Source organism: Malaclemys terrapin, chromosome 10 (assembly GCF_027887155.1).
Source record: "Malaclemys terrapin pileata isolate rMalTer1 chromosome 10, rMalTer1.hap1, whole genome shotgun sequence".
Lineage (NCBI taxonomy): Eukaryota > Metazoa > Chordata > Testudines > Emydidae > Malaclemys > Malaclemys terrapin.
The window spans coordinates 70,431,967-70,449,312 of record NC_071514.1 but is presented as its reverse complement, the minus strand read 5'-3'; the positions used below and the strand labels follow the sequence as shown (position 1 = coordinate 70,449,312).

The following is a 17,346-nucleotide window of genomic DNA, read 5'->3' as shown; positions in this document are numbered from 1 at the left end:
TATTTCTTAAGCTTTTAAAATATACTTTGCTTTAAATAAATTGAATATGCTACATATTTTGTGAAGAAGTTAAAAAACATATTCCCTAACGGCTGGCTCTGCAAACTCACAGGATCTGAGGGTATGTCTGCATTGGAGTTGGAAGTTGTAAATTTAGTCTTGAGGAGACCTATCCATGCTAGTTCTGATCAAACTAGCATGCTAAACATAGCAATGTAGCCACAGCTGTGGAGGGGCTTAGCGACCTAAGTATGATCCCATCTGAGACCATCAGTCTTAGTTATGAAATCCCCCCAAAATTTATGTAATAATAGGTTTTGTCCTGATGCAAACTAAATTACTAGTTATTTTTATAATCAACTGCACCACGGTATTTAAAGTTATTTTTTAAAAGACTCAATTACTAAAACTTTTTAAAAACTTGTTTAAAATGCTGTTTTTCTATGATAAAGTAACACTGAAAATAAGTTGAGTTCACAAAACACTTCTTTAAACTGGTTAGGCTTATATTAAATACTGCCTGTTCTTGTCATAAGGAATTGCTCTTTTTCACCATTTCAGAATTATACTAATAAGGCTGCAAAACTTAAGCACAAGGTTTACTTGCCAAATCTGCTTTAAATCTAAAGCTAAAAATAAAATCTTTACCATATTTAAATGTTTGTTCACTTTGTGAGAAAAGAGTCGCATGAGTCAAACCATGTTAAAATGTTACCAGAATTGAATATCACCATTTCCAAGTCAGTTTCAGCTCTGAGGTCTGGTCTATACTACCCGCCTGAATCGGCGGGTAGAAATCGACCTCTTGGGGATCGATTTATCGCGTCCCGTCGGGACGCGACAATCGATCCCCGAATCGGCGCTCTAACTCCACCAGCGGAGGTGGTAGTAAGCGCCGCCGACAAAAAGCAGCAGAAGTCGATTTTGCCGCTGTCCTCACAACAGGGTAAGTCGGCTGCAATACGTCGAATTCAGCTACGCTATTCACGTAGCTGAATTTGTGTATCTTAAATCGACTCCCCGCTGTAGTGTAGATGTACCCTGAGGAAACTAACAGAAGGATTGATCCTGTACAAATAAAGGCAATGTGAGTTTTACCACAGGCTTCAGGGCCAGGGCCTAATTGGATCTGGATTAGTCTTGTGTTCAGTGAATCTCACTTAGGATACACACTTTTACTAAATGCTTGGCTTTTAGTGGTAACAAGTTTGAAAATCTGGGTCACATTTAAGGCAACATGATGTTATTGTGTCACTTCCATTGGGCTGGCTTCCATAGGCATCATTAGCATCTATAGGGAAGTCAATCTGCACTGCTGAAGCCTCATTGCTGTCTAGAGCTAACTGTATTGAGACTGAACAACAGCTTTGACATCTGTTCTAAAAATTAAAAAAATGCATCATATTTATATTCAGTTGAGAACAAAGTAACTGTCTTGGAAGGGAATTAAGAGCATTTCTGTCTTTCTAGTTTATCTCCACTTCATTTGGTGCTAGGAAATATCCTATCTGACTGCTGGACCCTTTCCCACAGTGGTATAAAAATAACAGTCTTTCCTTGGAGCTCTTTTATCACTTTAAAAAATCCAATTGACTGGTAGGAAATATTTTTACTATAAATTACAAATATATTGGGCTTTTTAATATACTGATGATCAAAGAGACAATAAATTTACAGTAATTTACAGGCCAACACAATACTTAGTAGTAATATAATTCTGACAGTAATTTTCTTTCAAAACAGGAAATTACATTGGAAGAATGTATTTCACAAAAGGTAAAAATGAATAATTGTGACCACAGTCCTGCAAAGCCCTGCTTAGCTTGACATGGTGTGAGCTGTCCCACTAAAGGCAGGGGACAATTCAATGCACAAAGTTAAGTATGCTAGTACTAGTAGTCATGGTAGTAAAGTTAAGCACATAGGTAAGTCTTTGCAAGCTCAGGCTCTGTGGGCCTAATCATGCAAGCTCTCTGAATGTGGAACTCCCCGTGAAATCAATGGGACTTTGATTTTTTTTAATACGCTTTTACTCCTGGGGGAGTTCTGCGCCACTGTGTGGGCACAGAATTCAGGTCCCTCTGCAGATTTCTTTGCTTCTCAGCAGAAAGTGATGGGGAAGCAAAGGGAATCTGCATGAGTGGTCATGCGCCCACGTGGTTTCTGGTGGGCGTAGTTTGGGGAGGCATTGGCCCCCCAAACAGAGGTGAGATGGGGGGAGCATGTGGGGTCATATGCCACTGCCACCCCCCATTTCTGTGAGTACAGAGCTGCCTGGCGGAAGGAGGGTTCAGCTCTGGCTTCTGACTCTGCAGCTGGAGGTCACCTCCTGTGTCCTCGTGCTGGTCGTGCTCCTCTTGTGTGTGTTGGGAGCCTTCCTGTTTTCTGTACAAGGGGGAGTGCCTGTGGTGGGGCATGGCAGAGGTGGGAGGAAGAGGCAATTAGGGAGAGGGATGTAGGAGTGAGGGGAGGGAGGCAGGGGACAGTAGGGAGAGGAAGTGGGAGGGGATGAGGTGGGGACAGTTGGGAGGGGGAAGGGAGAGAATGGGGAAGAGAAGGAGAATGGGGTGGGGAATTGTGAGAGCGTGGCATGTGGTGTCCCCTTGGTGGCAGCGGCGGCAGCAGCTGGGGCTCCCCTGTTAAACAGGCCCATCGAACTCCTCCTGCACCTGGACCACCCTGACAAGCCCCACCCACACTGGACCCCCACCCACTGAGTCCCAACCAGCTGCACCTGGATCCCTACCCCACTAAGCCACACTCCCCAAGCACCCAGACCCCTCCCCATTGAGCCTCCCTCCACATGGACCCACCCATTAAGCTCCAACCACCTTCACCTGGACCCCCCTGCAGAATCCCATTGCCCCTGCACCCAACCCCTCCCCCCCATAATGAGCCTTTGTGCATCCAGATCCCCCAATGAGCTGCCTGCACCCAGGTTACCCCACACAGAAACCTCTCACCCCACACCTGGATCTCCCCACACTAAGCCCCTCCACACTTGGATCCTGCCAGGCTGAGCCTGCCTGCCCACACCTGGTGCAGAGGGGCAGGGCCTGGCCCTTGCCCTTGCCCTTTGTCAGGGTTGGGTGCAGCCCCACCGTTGAATCTGTGTCCCGGGGGGACTGCAGGGTGATCTCCCACCTCGATGCAGCCAGTGGCCTGTGCTCCCCACTCCCATGATGGAGCCTCCACATTTATTTATTGACAAATAAAATTTGCAGAATTTTAAAATGTGCACAGAATTTTTAGGTTTTTGGTACAAAATTCCCTCGGGGTAACACTTTGTGCAGGTGTGTGTATCACAAATATTACACTTTTAAAGTAAATACTATTTAGACCCCCAGTCCTGTAAGCTGAGCTAAGCGTGCAAACCCTTAAACCTGCACAAAGTACTAGTGAAGTCAGTGAAGCTCTGCATGGGTGCAGAGGTTTGCTCACGTCTCATCTTGCATGACTGGGTTTTTAGTTGCACATCATAATAGCTTTCAAAAGGAGTTGGCATGATTTGCAGTTGTCCTAATTTAGCTGGCAATATATAACTTAATTCAGTAGAAATCAGCATAGCTGTATGTGGTGCACTTTAATTTTAAAAGCATTATCAATTATTCATTACAGCTTAAATTAACGTAGGACTTGATTCTGGTCACAACAGGCATATGGGCGCTCTGTCAAAGTCCCTTGGGTGCTGGACCAGCCCCTTGATGAAGTTTTGCAACAAAACAGTCGTTAAACATAACTGAGGTGGGTTGTGTGTGACGGCAAAAAGTGAGAAGAATCATAAGTAGTTTACAAAAGGAAAAGTCATGACACGCAGGAAGAAATGCTGGCCCCATTGAAGTCAAAGGCAAAACTTCATTGACTTGAATGAGACCTGGATATCACCCACTGTGATAATTAAGAAGTTATGGGAAGTTGAGAGGCCAAATATCCTTTATTTTTCAAGCATTGTTTTTTTTAATGTAGTAATATTTAATGGTTTAAAGACATTTAAAAATCCCATAGTCCACTACACTAGCCATTAAATGTATGGAGGCTGGCTTGGTAGCAGCTGACTGGGGAGATCAAAAACATGATTTTTTTGTGAGAAGTCATGTTTTTTGTCATGAAAGTGAGAAATATTATGCCTTAACTAGTGCAATCTGTGATGCTATAAAGCAACAGATACCATTACATACCTACTAACACAGAGAAGGAAACACCATAATATTTGTATATGGTATCAGTTCTGGCTCTGGCATCTTAAGTTTGATTTTAAGCATTTTTTATTCTAACAGTTTACTACTGACCTGATAAGTTATGTACTAATGTAATGTGGAAAATGACAGAAATACAGTACTTGACTAGTATTGACACTCTTAAGTGCATGATCCATATTTGCTCTCCCTTCTTCATCTGTAGAACTGTATGAAAATCAGTGACATCAGATTTAATTCATCATAGTACTGCCTGACAGAGACTGATGCATCGATATGAGCTGAGCAGACTTAGGGCTTGTCTACATTACCCGCTGGATCGATGGGCAGCAATCAATCCAGCGGGGGTCGATCTATCATGTCTAGTCTAGACGCGATAAATCGACCGCTGAGCGCTCTCCCGTCGACTTGCTGCAGTGAAGACACTGCGGTAAGTAGATCTAAATACATCAACTTCAGCTATGTTATTCACATAGCTGAAGTTGCGTAACTTAGATTGATTCTTCCTCCTCCTCCCCCCTCCCAGTGTAGACCAGGCCTGAGATTCAGCCCAGACAAGACCGAGAGAGTGCCTATACGGAGGGAGAAGCAAACTGAGGAAATGGCAGAAATTATATCAGTATCTTTGATTAATGGCATGTCTTGGTTTGGTTGGGGAATTTGTTGGCTCCTGAGGGGTTTCTGGATGTCCAGATAGCAATTTAGATTGTAAGTGCCTTGGGGCGGAATAAGTAATACTCATTCTTATCTTGCACTTGAGAGGGATCTTACATTCTCTCTTGTGAATTTGAACCATCCCATTGTTATCCATGATTTTACCATCAGGTGAGACTACTGCAGTGCTATAAAAAGGAAGGCATCATCAGGTCCCCAATATTTAATACCAACTCAAAGATGTGGATCCCTGAAATGGAAACTAAAAGCCTATTCTGGTTCTTTTCAGGTAGAATAAATATTAATACCTGAAATGGAAGGAGTTTGTCTGAGAGAGCCTCTCCGAGGTGCTAATCTTCTGCATTTCCTCTAGAACTCTTTCATCAAGATGGCCTATGCTGGAGTCAGAGTTTTCCTCCTCTTTTTGGTCAACACAAATGTTTTCTTCCTAGGATGAAAAAAATGGGATGATACCTGTTAAAGATTTTCCTCCTTGAAATGTTTGTTTTAAATTAGACTTGATGGGCTGTCATGGCAATTGTTATAATTTCACATTGTCCAGGACAGTTGCATTGTCATCATTTGAGTTCTGTTGTAATAACTGGGCCTAACATTTTACTCTACCTGTGAGCTCAACTGTAAAAACTATGTGAAAGTTCATAAGATGTCACAATAACCTATAATAAATGTTGATGGGAAAAGGTACAATAAGGAGACATAAAAACTTAATTAGCCTGAACAAAAGGGCCTACTGATATGATTCAAGGACTGTTAAAATCAAGCTTGGTAAAAACAGAAGATGTGAAACCAGAAATTAATTAACCAAAATTGGTGTGGGAGATATTAGGCCTAAATTAAGGTCCTTAAAAATACTTTAACATAACATGGAAGAACAGACAGAGGCTACTGGAGTGAGCTTTACCATATGGCAGTCACCTCCACCATCTCCTGGGATCCCAAACCTTCTTTGTCCTAATCCTGAGAGATGGCCTGACCAGACTGGGCCAAAGAGAGAGACTCCGATACCATCGCTACCTCTACTGGCTCCAGCTGAATCCCAAACACTACGTGGGATGAAATGGGATCAGATTTTGACAAAAGCAGCTCCAGCTCATCACCACTAACTTCTTCTCTTTTACGCAAAAGGACAGTTATTACCATCTCTAATACCATCTAAGAGACTGTGAGAAAGGGGGGGGTTTCCTTCTAAACCGTTCTCCAGCTAAAGTGAAAGGGAACAAGAAATGTTGTTAAAATGAAAGCCTTATTTAATATTTTACATTTCAAATGCTTTAACTGCTTTTCTTTCTTTGCTATATCTTTAATAAAAGGTTGAAAAGATTTTTTTAATGGTGTATTTGCCATGGTACAAAGCAGGCTGAGGTCTCTGTATACCAATCCCTGAACCTGTTTAATGTTGAACAGTGACTGAGTTATGTTAACACCTTTTAGCCCATATATTCCTCTACTTTAATACATCAGTTCGTAAGTCCTCTAGATGCACTACGGTGCCAATGAAATATTATTTCATTGAATTATGTCAACAGAAGTGCATGGGACTACATAAGGTTACTTACTGGTTTCTTTGGACAGGAGATACTGTTTGCTGAAATTGTATCTACCATTCAGAGTAAGAGTGAGGGCTAAAAAAGCTGCTCTGTGTGAGCACTTCCTCCAATTTTTCTGGGTGGATTTTATGCTAAGAGCACTAATTAGGTCAATCTTTGACACACATGATTTGAAAATTAAGCTCTAGTCCTGAATGGTGACACCTCTATTATTCCAATCCTAAACCCTTGAAGCAGACTGTCACTCATTCTGAATTATGTTGTTTGAGATTTGCCCCGTCTCCATGGTGTGTGTATACTAGGAAACCTTGTAGCCAGAACTGACTACCTTGGCAGCAACAGTGAAAACTGTTATGAGGATAGGACTCAGGGGTTTTTACTACTGTATCACCTGACCCTAGGATGTACTGGTGGTGAATTAAGGCTATAGAGTTTGCAAGTGTAGACAGGCTGTAGAAACTAGTGTGAGAAACTCTTTTTCTGAATCCCTCACTAATTTAAGTATTTTCAAAGATGTTTAAAGGCTGTTTTTACATCCAGGCTGTTAATTTGACATGTCACATTTGGTCTAATATGATTTAAGAAGCCAATTTACAACTTTTTTTTTAAAGGGTGTTTCAAATGGAAACAAACTGCTGCCTACTTAAAAAAGCACTTAAGAGTTTTGTTACATTAATAACATCATTTCATCAAGCTCTTACCATCTGTTCATGCACATCATATAATGATCCAAGACTCAGGCTATCAGATACAGATGATATAGTGAACTCCTCTTCTGACTGTTGGTTTTCTAATGCACCTAAAATACTTGTTACTGTCACAGATGAATCTGAGAAACTGTCTTGTTCTTCATCAGATGTTTCAGATATAAAGTTGTGTTGTTCTTCTGAACAGGTGCAACAACACTGAGCCTTCTGTGGGATATGTGCCATTTGCCAATCACATGGGTCTGTTAAAATAATGTTACTTGTATGTACATTGCTGATAGTATCCTGAACCTTCGTGTCTCCTGTGGATTCATTAAGGATGAAACGCTGGTTACATAATTGTTGTATACTTTTGTTTTCTAAACTGCTGTCCAGATCTTTAGGCTCAGATGCAGTTGAAGTAGGTGATGCATCTTGCTCCATTTCCAGGAAAACTTGATGTAGAAAGGAAGGTGCTCCAAGTGTGACCCTAGAAAGGTGTTCTTCATTTTCATTCTCTGGAAGATGTGTCACAGTCCCTAAAGATTTACTTTCTGAAGCAATGGTTTGAATTCCATAGTCACTTGTTATGTTACAACTATTCAAGTTTACACAGTTACATTTCTGTTCAGTATTTCTGGAAAACAGCAATGGACCTTGGAAACGGACCTTATGGGATTTGGTGTTTTTTCCTGTAGCTAATTCACACAAATCTTTCTTCTTTTTTTGGTGCTGGTTACTTTGAGGTCTCTGATGAAGGCTGTTACATGTGGTATTTTGGCTGTGGTGAGTGCCACATTTAAGAGCCACAACAGAAGCTGTTTGTTCTCCCGTGTTTTCATTTATGATTGGGGTTTGTGCATTTGTGGAAATAGTATGAATTATTTTCTCATTTAATTCCCTGTTTCCTTCATTCTTTTTTCTTTCTTTTTGATGTACTGGCATATTCCTGGAGTTCTCCATTGGCCTTCTCTGTGAAAGCTTGCTAGACTTACTAATGCTGATGCCTGAATGCTTTCTACTAGGCATTTGGGGTGACTTTTGCCTTTTGAATTCAGATGACTTACAGAGCCACCCAGAGATGCATTCATTTTTCTGAGAGTGAGCAAAACTTGTCAAGCCTGATATACGGCCAGTACTTGGCTCTGTATCTTGGCATTCAGATATCCCTGAAGAGCTGTGCAAGGCAGAGGACTCCCCTTCATTAAGCACATTTTTTTTAGGACCTTTACTTCTGCCAGTTCCTTGTGCATATGGAGATATGGTACTTAAGTACAATGAATTTAAATCAGTTGCTCTTGTCGAAGTTTTAGAAAGTACACTCCTATGTTTAGACGAGTTACTGGAAACGTTAGATGATCTCTCAACTCTGAATTGTCCATTTACATTTATAATGTTTTTTTCTTTCTTGCCTTTCTTTGTATCTAAAGTAGACACCATATTTTTAATGACTAATTTTAATATTTATTTAACAAAAAATCCTTCATCCCCTGGCACTTTACTATTATTTTAAAACACAACAATAAAATGGATCAAACAAATATAGTCTATTAAAAGCGAATAGGAAAAGTCAAGAGGGAAAAGGACAAGTTGTAAAGTAGATAATTAGAAGTCATGACAAGAAAGGACAAAGTGTTTGTCAGAGAGAAATCAAGACGAGAATGAACTTTCAGAAGAGATTTGAAGAAAATATGATGTAAAAGAATGAATCAGAAGAGGGAGCAGTACAAAGGAGCAGAGCACATATTAGGAAGTAACAGACCAGGAAAAGAATCTCTTGCAATATGTTCTTTGGATAATATGATGTTAGACCAAGGTGTGTGTGAGTCTGTTAGAAGTTTGGCAACAAAGGTTATATCTACACAGCAGCTGGGATGGCACTTCCCAGTGTGGGTAGTCAGACGCACACTGGCTCTGGTTGGGCTAGCACCCTAAAAATAGCAGTGTGGCCACAGCGGCACAGGCTGGGGCTAGCTACCTGAATACGTACCCAGGGGGTTGCGCAGGATTGAACTCCAGTAACTAGCCCGAGTTGCTGCCCATGCCACCCGGGCCACATTGCTGTTTCGTAACACACTAGCTCAAGCAGAGCTAGCGTGTTTACCCGCATTGGGAAGCACACTCCCAGCTGCTGTGTAGATACACCCCAAAATAAAAAATAAGTTCATTTCCTCTCCTGCTTATCTGAGATGGATTCTGCATCTCCAATGTTACTGTTTTAACAGTAAAGGTGTAAAAAGAATACCTGGAAAATGTAACTTAATCATTTGCAAACTTGCAATTGTGTTTAGAAACAATTTCAGTACCTTCTAAGACCAACTGCTACAATAATTTAGCCCTGCTAACAATCCAGGAATCAGCCGTGCATTCTCAAATGGCTTACTTGGTTATTCTTTAAGAGATTTTTCGTTGCAGGCAACAGCTGTTTTCTAAGACATGGTGAAAAGGATTGAAAAGTATATTAAGAATGTAACTTACTTTTCCCATAATCATTCCTTGAATTTTCTTGGATAAAGTCAGCATTTGATTCTTCTAATTTGTTCATTTCCCGTGTACTTTTAAAACAGAATACATTAATGCTATGAGAAGTATAAAATAATGGTTTCAAAACAAAATCAAGACGACTTGTCATACTTAATGAGATTTATAGTCCTGTTCATTATTTTTCCTGTCTTTTCTAATGTACCTATTATTTGTATCAGATTGTTTCTCCTCATACAGTACTGTACTCTGACTCCCAATCAATGACTTATAGAAAAGTCTTTTACTGTTTTGCATGATAGCTATAATACACAGCATAACAAAAATAAGCAATTTGGCATGTTAATTATTTCTCAATCTCTGGAAAGGAACAATAAGTCCCTTAATGTTAGAAGGGCAAGCTTCGAAAAGAAACCTGTTTTCCTAAAATCAAAAGCTCATTTAATTGTAAGGATTTTGTTTTTATGCAATCAGACTAGTCTGACTTTGGTTTCTAACTATAACTAGGAATTACAATAGGATGAAAAGCAGTGATTGTTGAATTGATCATCTCTCTGCCACTGCCAAAGAGAAAAGAGAGTGAATTCTAATATAGGACTCAGGTTAGATGCCATACACCACAAGTTGCATACAAATACGATTTAGCCAAATTATTTGGGGACCTGAGAGTATGTCAGTAAATGGGCGTTTGGACAGTGAGGGACTCTTTACATTATGGGAAAGGTCCTTTTTAATTTTTCCCCAGATAATCAGGGTTTTGATAATCTAGGTTTGACTGTACTATGGTAGTAAATGTCCTTCTGATTAACTGAATAATTTAATAATCCCAGTGATCTCTGTACATCCCAACTACTGTATAAACATATCCACTCATACAGCATATGAGATCACAGCAGGCATGCACAGCTTTGTCCCATGTATGGATGGGACCTATATTAAGTATAACTTGTTTAATATCAATTATTTAATGTTACACAGCCTGCTTCTCCTCTCTTTATCCCAGTATAAAACAGGCCTAGTTTCAAGGAAGTCCGTGGATTTACATTAGTTCACAATTGGTCAAAATGAAAGGAAAATCAAATCAGTAATGACCATTTTTAAAAGAAATGGAAATAGGTGGACATTTACTACTAAAATACCGAGGTATGTGAAATATAGGGCCTACAGAACGTGAGCAAGCTCTTTTAAAACACCTATTGGTGTCTAATCCCATGCCGAAGTTTTTTAGTTGATATGCCCCAGCACAATAAAACCTAAAAACTTTTCATGCAACAGTCAAAAGCCACAATTGCATCCACAGCAAACAGTTCATCATAACCCTGTTTCTGGTGCCTAGGTTCCTCCATTTTTTCTGCATGACTTGCCGTAAATTAAAGTGCACCATTGTGCCGTGTGCAACCACAAGGATTTGATCAATATGTGGTCACTGCCTCAGGGCGTGATTTGTTATCAAGTTATTTTGGTATTTGTGATCTGAAGTTAGAATGTCAGACAGTCTTTTAGAAAGAGGAAAGATCGGTTTTGCTTTTGCTTAGGGTCAGACACTGAGCATTCGAAACTTCTATTAATAAAAGCTTCTCTGAAACATGAGATGTGCTAATGTAGAAGTTACCTAGTTTCAAATGGGAGACAGTGGGGACTATATAAAGATTCTCTCTTACATACATTTCATATAAAAAAATCTGGGCCTCTAAAACTTTCAATAAAAGACCAGTCCTCCACATTACATTTGACATGATCTACCATGCTTGGAAAGACTTATGATTGTGAGAAGTCTCTCTCAGTAATGCTGCCTTTCTACAGCTGGCCTCTTTATTATTTATAGGATATCTTGTGGATTAAATACTCCAAACATATTTCCTCTTATTGTTTTGATAAAGTTTGGGTGGTACAAATGTCAATAAGTCTGATAACACAAATAGGATAATTTAACAGAAAAGGTTCAGCTAACTTCAAAAATTAGAAAGCTATAAAGAAATCCTACTCTAACATCTGATACAAATTTCCAATCTGATCCTCTAAAATGTGAAAGTGCTGTAAATGTTTAAAACAGCATCAAAAGGTACAGAGTATAACATTATAGGCTATCATCATTTCACTCAGCTGTGCTGCTGAAAATCTCTCTGAATTTTTTTCACACCTCTTAGCTTCATATTCATGGGGATCTCGAGAGATCACAAGAGGAGGTGCACGCTGCTTGTAGTAATGGTCCAATCTTTGACTATTTTTAGCTTCTTTTCTCTTCTGGGGTGAGGCACAGTCTAGCTTCTTTATTTCCTCCGAAGAGATTTCACAAGTCTGAGAAGAAGAAAAGTGTCATTATATTAATAGAAATCTTTACAAATTGAGTTTGCTACAGATAAGCTATTAGTTCATAAACAATTCTCCATTCATTTTGTAGTCAGCATGAGCAATAATAGTTTTAACCACTTTTCCTCTTCCAAGGCTTACATGTTATCTATTGAATCCTCACAGTATTCTTGTGAGATAGGGCAGCGTTATTCTCACTTTCACAAGGGGGAACTTGTAGCGGCAGAGAGAGAGTATGTCTTGCTTAATGTCTTAGCAGGAAGCTGTGTCACAGCCAGGGTTAGAACTGAGGAAATCCTGGCTCCCAGGCGTGTGCTCAGGCCCACACACTAACATTCCAAGCTTGATTCTCCTTTAAAGTGGGTGCAGGTAATTTACACTCACTTACATTTTAAGGCCACTTTACACTGTCAGAGTACTGCAAAGTGTCAGAGAGACAGAGTTTGAGGCCAGAAGGGACCACCCTATCATCTAGTCTGATTGCCTGTATATCACAGGCCACCACCGCCCATCCACCCACTAAACCCAACAACTGAAATTAGACCAATGTAGTACAGCCCATAGGAGACTAGACTATTAGGGGAATAAGGACAACCCAGGAAATTAATAGAGCAAATAATCAGTCAATTTGCAAACAACTAGAAGTTAATAGAGGATAAAGAACAGTCAACATGGATTTGTCAACAACAGATCATGTCAAACAAACCTAATACCCTTTTTTGACAGGGTAACAAGCCTTATAGATAGGGGGAAGTGGTAGATGTGGTATATCTTGACTTTAGTAAGGCTTTTGATACTGTCTCACATTACCTTCTTGTAAACAAATTAGGGAAACGTAACTTAGAAGGAGCTGCTATAAGGTGGGTGCATAACTGGTTGGAAAACCGTTCCCAGAGAGTAGTTATCAGTGGTTCACAGTCAAGCTGGAAGGGCATATCACGTGGGGTCCTGCAGGGATCAGTTCTAGGGCCAGTTCTGTTCAATATCTTTATCAATGATTTAGATAATGGCATAGAGAGTACACTTATAAAGTTTGCGGACGATACCAAGCTGGGAGGGGTTGCAAGTGCTTTGGAGGATAGGATTAAAATTCAAAATGATCTGGAGAAATGGTCTGTAGTAAACGGGATGAAATTCAATAAGGACAAATGCAAAGTACTCCACTTAGGAAGGAACAATCAATTGCACACGTACAAAATGGGAAGTGACTGCCTAGGAAGGAGTAGTGTGGAAAGGAGTCAGGGGGTCATAGTGGATCACCAACTAAATGTGAATCAACAGTATAATACTGTTGCAAAAAAAGTGAACATCATTCTAGGATGTATCAGCAGGAGTGTTGTAAGCAAGACACAAGAAGTAATTCTTCTGCTCTACTCTGCACTGATAAGGCCTCAACTGGGGTATTGTGTCCAGTTCTGGGAGCCACATTTCAGGAAAGATGTGGACAAATTGGAGAAAGTCCAGAGGACAGCAACAAAAATGATGGAAAGGTCTAGTGACCTATGAGGGAAGACTGAAAAAATTGGGTTTTTTTAGTCTGCAGAAGAGAAGACTGAGGGGGAACATGATAATAGTTTTCAATTACATAAAATGTTGTTACAAGGAGGAGGGAGAAACACTGTTCTCCTTAAACTCTGAGGATCGGACAAGAAGCAATGGGCTTAAATTGTAGCAAGGAAGGTTTAGGTTGGACATTGGGAAAAACTTCCTAAATGTCAAGGTAGTTAAGCACTGGAACAAACTGCCTGGGGAGGCTGTGGAATCTCCGTCACTGGAGGTTTTTAGCAATCGGTTAAAACACCTGTTTGGAGTGGTCTAGTTATTACTTAGTCCTGCCTGGAGTGCAGGGGACTGGACTAGATGACCTATTGAGCATCCTTCCAGTCCTATAATTCTATGTGCCACAGGCAGAGAATAGGAGGGACCATGGTGCACCAGTGCCTGAGGCCCCCGCAGTGGCTGGGAAATGATTAAGTGAGATATCCTAGCAAGTGACTTGCTACATATATACAAAATATTCTACGTTGGTCAGTCTGTTTGATGGGAACATGTGTTATGGTCAAAAGTTTCACATACGGATGAAATTAATGAATTGATTGATGAGGTGCTGGCTTCAAATGTCAGCACCTCTGAAAATCAGGTCACTTATTTCGATACTTAAATTCATACTTACTGGCCTGATCCAGAATCCGTTAAATCAACTGAAAAACTCAGATTCATTTAAACAGGCTTTTATCAAATCCTATGTTTGAAAAGTGGTTTTGCTTTTGTTGTAGTATAAATGTAGAAGCCAGTATGTTGTCCTTGACTTTATTTGAAATAAATACTGTACAGAGACAAAAGAACTGATATAATTGTATAGTGTTTTTTAAATAAGCTGAGGATCAGGGAAGGTGAGGTTTATTTACTATAAAAGAGTCTCTCCCTGGGCAGCTGTGTATATTAAAGTTTTGGGGGGATTTCTTCATTCTGATGCAAGCTGACCATGCCTTTTTCCCCTTAATAGGATGGCCCCTGTCCAACTAGTCTGTTTCAGAGAGTGGAAGGTCGTGGGTATTTTCAACTGGAGGTGGTGTGATATGATTTTATGGAGCAGCAAAAGACTTTGGCTAAATTCTGCTCTCAGTAACATGGTTGTATATCCACAATAACTATTAAAGTCAAAGCAATTACTGTGGATTTACAGTCAGAGTGCAAAATTTGATCCTTTATCATTGCAATTTATGGGGAACTTGTTGTTCAAGTGCAACAGTGGAAAATGTTCTGTTACCTCTTTAATGATTAAAGTAGCATGACCTGTATTACTTACCGCCGCAACAATTAGCTTTGAAGCTGATGAAATGAGCCTCATGACTTCTTCTTGTGATGTGTATGGGGGAGGAGGAAATTGAGATAGTCTGGAAGGGAAGCTGTGCAACTTCTTTGTTCTAGTTAAACATGAAAGAATATATTTTAATCCATGTTGAAAGAAAATTCTATACATATCAATAGCATATAATGTACCACAGGTGTGGGTGAATGTAAATAAATTGCCATGATTTCAAAACTGGCAGATTGCTGTCAATATGGTGAAATTTATGACACTATTCTATGAGCTGCAAAAGTTTGTATGTGGGACATTGTGAAGCTGTGGTATAAAATCAACTAGCATCTCAATAGTTTCTGTTTTATTAACTGAATTACAGTCATGGAAAAGATTATTTTACCTGAAGTTATAAACTGGATTTCTGTGCTATGTTTTCAGAGATTATTTTAACGTTTCTGTTTCTGTTGGGAAAAGGATAGGGAGAGCCCAGTACTTGATTGGATCCTTATGGAGAGAGGTCTGTTTTGTATTTCTATACATGATGATCCATGTCTCCTCTTCCTGTCCTTTTACACAGAGATTGCCAGCACCCTTCCTGCTTGGGGCTGTTTATTGGAGTTTAGGTTCCTGAGTGAATTATGCTCCATAAAGCAATGCCAGTCTAAAGGCTCCTCCATGCAATTTTCAGATTTTCTCCCACCCAGTTATTCTATGCTCACCATTTCCTTCATACATACACTTCTCAAACTTCCCCACAGCCACCACTACAATATTCCTCTTCCAGCAAAGAAGATTAAGTCAGTGGCACTTCTACTCCATCTATAGGTGAGAGAGATCCATCTGGAGAGTGGAAACTCATCAACCTGACTTTCTTAAGATACAGTTACTCCCATAACGCAAGCTCCAGTGGCTTAGGAGTCATACCTGGGTCTGCTGTGTAGCAGTATATTGCACTGCTGATGTATGTGGCCTGGCAAAAGACAAATGCTTAGTAGAATTTACTGTGATTTATACATTACCTTTTTGTACTCCTTACTAAGACCGGGAAAGGTCTGTCAGTTACAACATCCTTCAAAACAAACAAACATATTATTGCATTTATTTAATGTAACTCTGACTGTAATTGTTATCTTCTTCAGAGAGACTTTAGTAAAGTAGCAAAATGGCTCATGTCTCTCCTAATTATTTTCAGTTTTTTTTCTAAAATATTAAAACAGGAACTTTCTTTATCAAATTGCTTTTGTGCTTGTTCATAACATTACTTTTTATTGCAGTGATTTTAGCAGGCCTATCTTCATAGCAGCTAGATGCAACGTTAAAGTACTTTAATGACATAAAATTCTGATAGAAAGGGAAAATTAAAAGCAAAAATTAAACTTCTATGTTTGTATTTGAACAGGAAAATACTTTATATGTATAAAGAAGAACATTAAGTGTTACTTGTGCCATTTTCTTTTTGATGATCTTCATTTCCTGTTGTCTTTCTGGGCTGCTCTGTAATTTTCTTTCACATTCTTCAGAATTTCCTGTATACATTCGAAGAGATGCTTCGAATTTACAATCTGTAAAATTATGCTTGAGACACTGATCATATTTTTGTTCAGCAATACTTCCAGGATGCTGTAATAAATAAAAATGGTAGAAAATTATGGGTAAAATATGGATATTTACAGAAGGAAAGTCAATCTTAATCCATGTAGATAATTACTTATTTAAGAAAGACATTCATGTAACATGGTACAGTAACACACAAAAATGCATACCTTAGTCACCAAACTCCTGATTCAGGAAATTACTTAATAACATGCTTAACACTGTGTATATGCTTAAGTCCTACGTACCTCAGTCCCTTATATTTACACACATATGCTTGTTATTTTCTGAACACGGATGCTCCCCTGAACCATCACACAAACTGTACACTTGTGTTTGTAGGACAGGTAAATCATAAAAATTAGTACTAAAACTACTCACTAAGGATTGCTCTATTTAAAAAAAATCAGTAGTACAATAAAGGCTCTTGTTAAACCTTAGTATAGAAAGCATGTTGATGATATGATGCATAAAATATTAGATACATTCTACTTAGAAAGCAACCTTTCATCTAAGAATTTAAAAAATATTATACAAGCATTCATTCATTAATTGACTTTCCCAAGGGCAAAACAGTGAGTCAATGGCAGAACTGGCAATAGAATTCCATAGTCCTGATTTTTACTCATGCTTGAGTCATCATATCACTGTTCCCTGGCATTATCTTGGGTCCAGTCGTGCAAATGAACACTTTCACATGTCAGTAACTTTATATCGGCAATTCATTCTGTTGCACTCAGTGGAAGTACTTGTGTTACATACTCATGCCCATGAACGTAAGGGTTTGCGAGATCTGTGCCTGCCTTTGTGTTACTGCATAGCTGATGGGAGATTAATGCAGGTAATTCACATTAACACAAAATGTGCATGTAAATTTCTATGCAGCAGTGGGAAAATAAATGTCACTCTACAAAAGTATTTCTATACATTTTCACAGGAAAAGTTATACATTTTTCCTCTGGCTTGTTAGAGATTTCCTCATTGTGCAGCAGAGAGGGTGTGACAAACTAACAAGTAATTCAGTGTGCAAAGTACACTTCCTCATTAAAATA

The 17,346-nt window shown here is 39.4% G+C and overlaps 1 protein-coding gene across 3 annotated transcripts in view; it reads right to left on the bottom strand.

The window, feature by feature from the left end:
• LOC128844268 (uncharacterized) overlaps window positions 1-17,346 on the bottom strand; it is a 41,203-nt gene that overhangs the window by 18,776 nt on the left and 5,081 nt on the right. The window contains exons 3-10 of one of the 3 annotated variants that reach the window (XM_054041833.1): window positions 16,142-16,321; window positions 15,721-15,770; window positions 14,705-14,822; window positions 11,726-11,883; window positions 9,583-9,659; window positions 7,120-8,528; window positions 5,159-5,298; window positions 14-2,403 (exon numbers count right to left, since the gene is read on the bottom strand). In XM_054041833.1, the coding sequence (XP_053897808.1) occupies window positions 2,145-2,403; window positions 5,159-5,298; window positions 7,120-8,528; window positions 9,583-9,659; window positions 11,726-11,883; window positions 14,705-14,822; window positions 15,721-15,770; window positions 16,142-16,321 (2,391 nt within the window). In that variant the 3' untranslated portion in view covers window positions 14-2,144. Of the gene's footprint in view, window positions 1-13; window positions 4,404-5,158; window positions 5,299-7,119; window positions 8,529-9,582; window positions 9,660-11,725; window positions 11,884-14,704; window positions 14,823-15,720; window positions 15,771-16,141; window positions 16,322-17,346 lie in introns of those variants that run through there. The other 2 variants (XM_054041834.1, XM_054041835.1) reach the window with 2 other exon arrangements.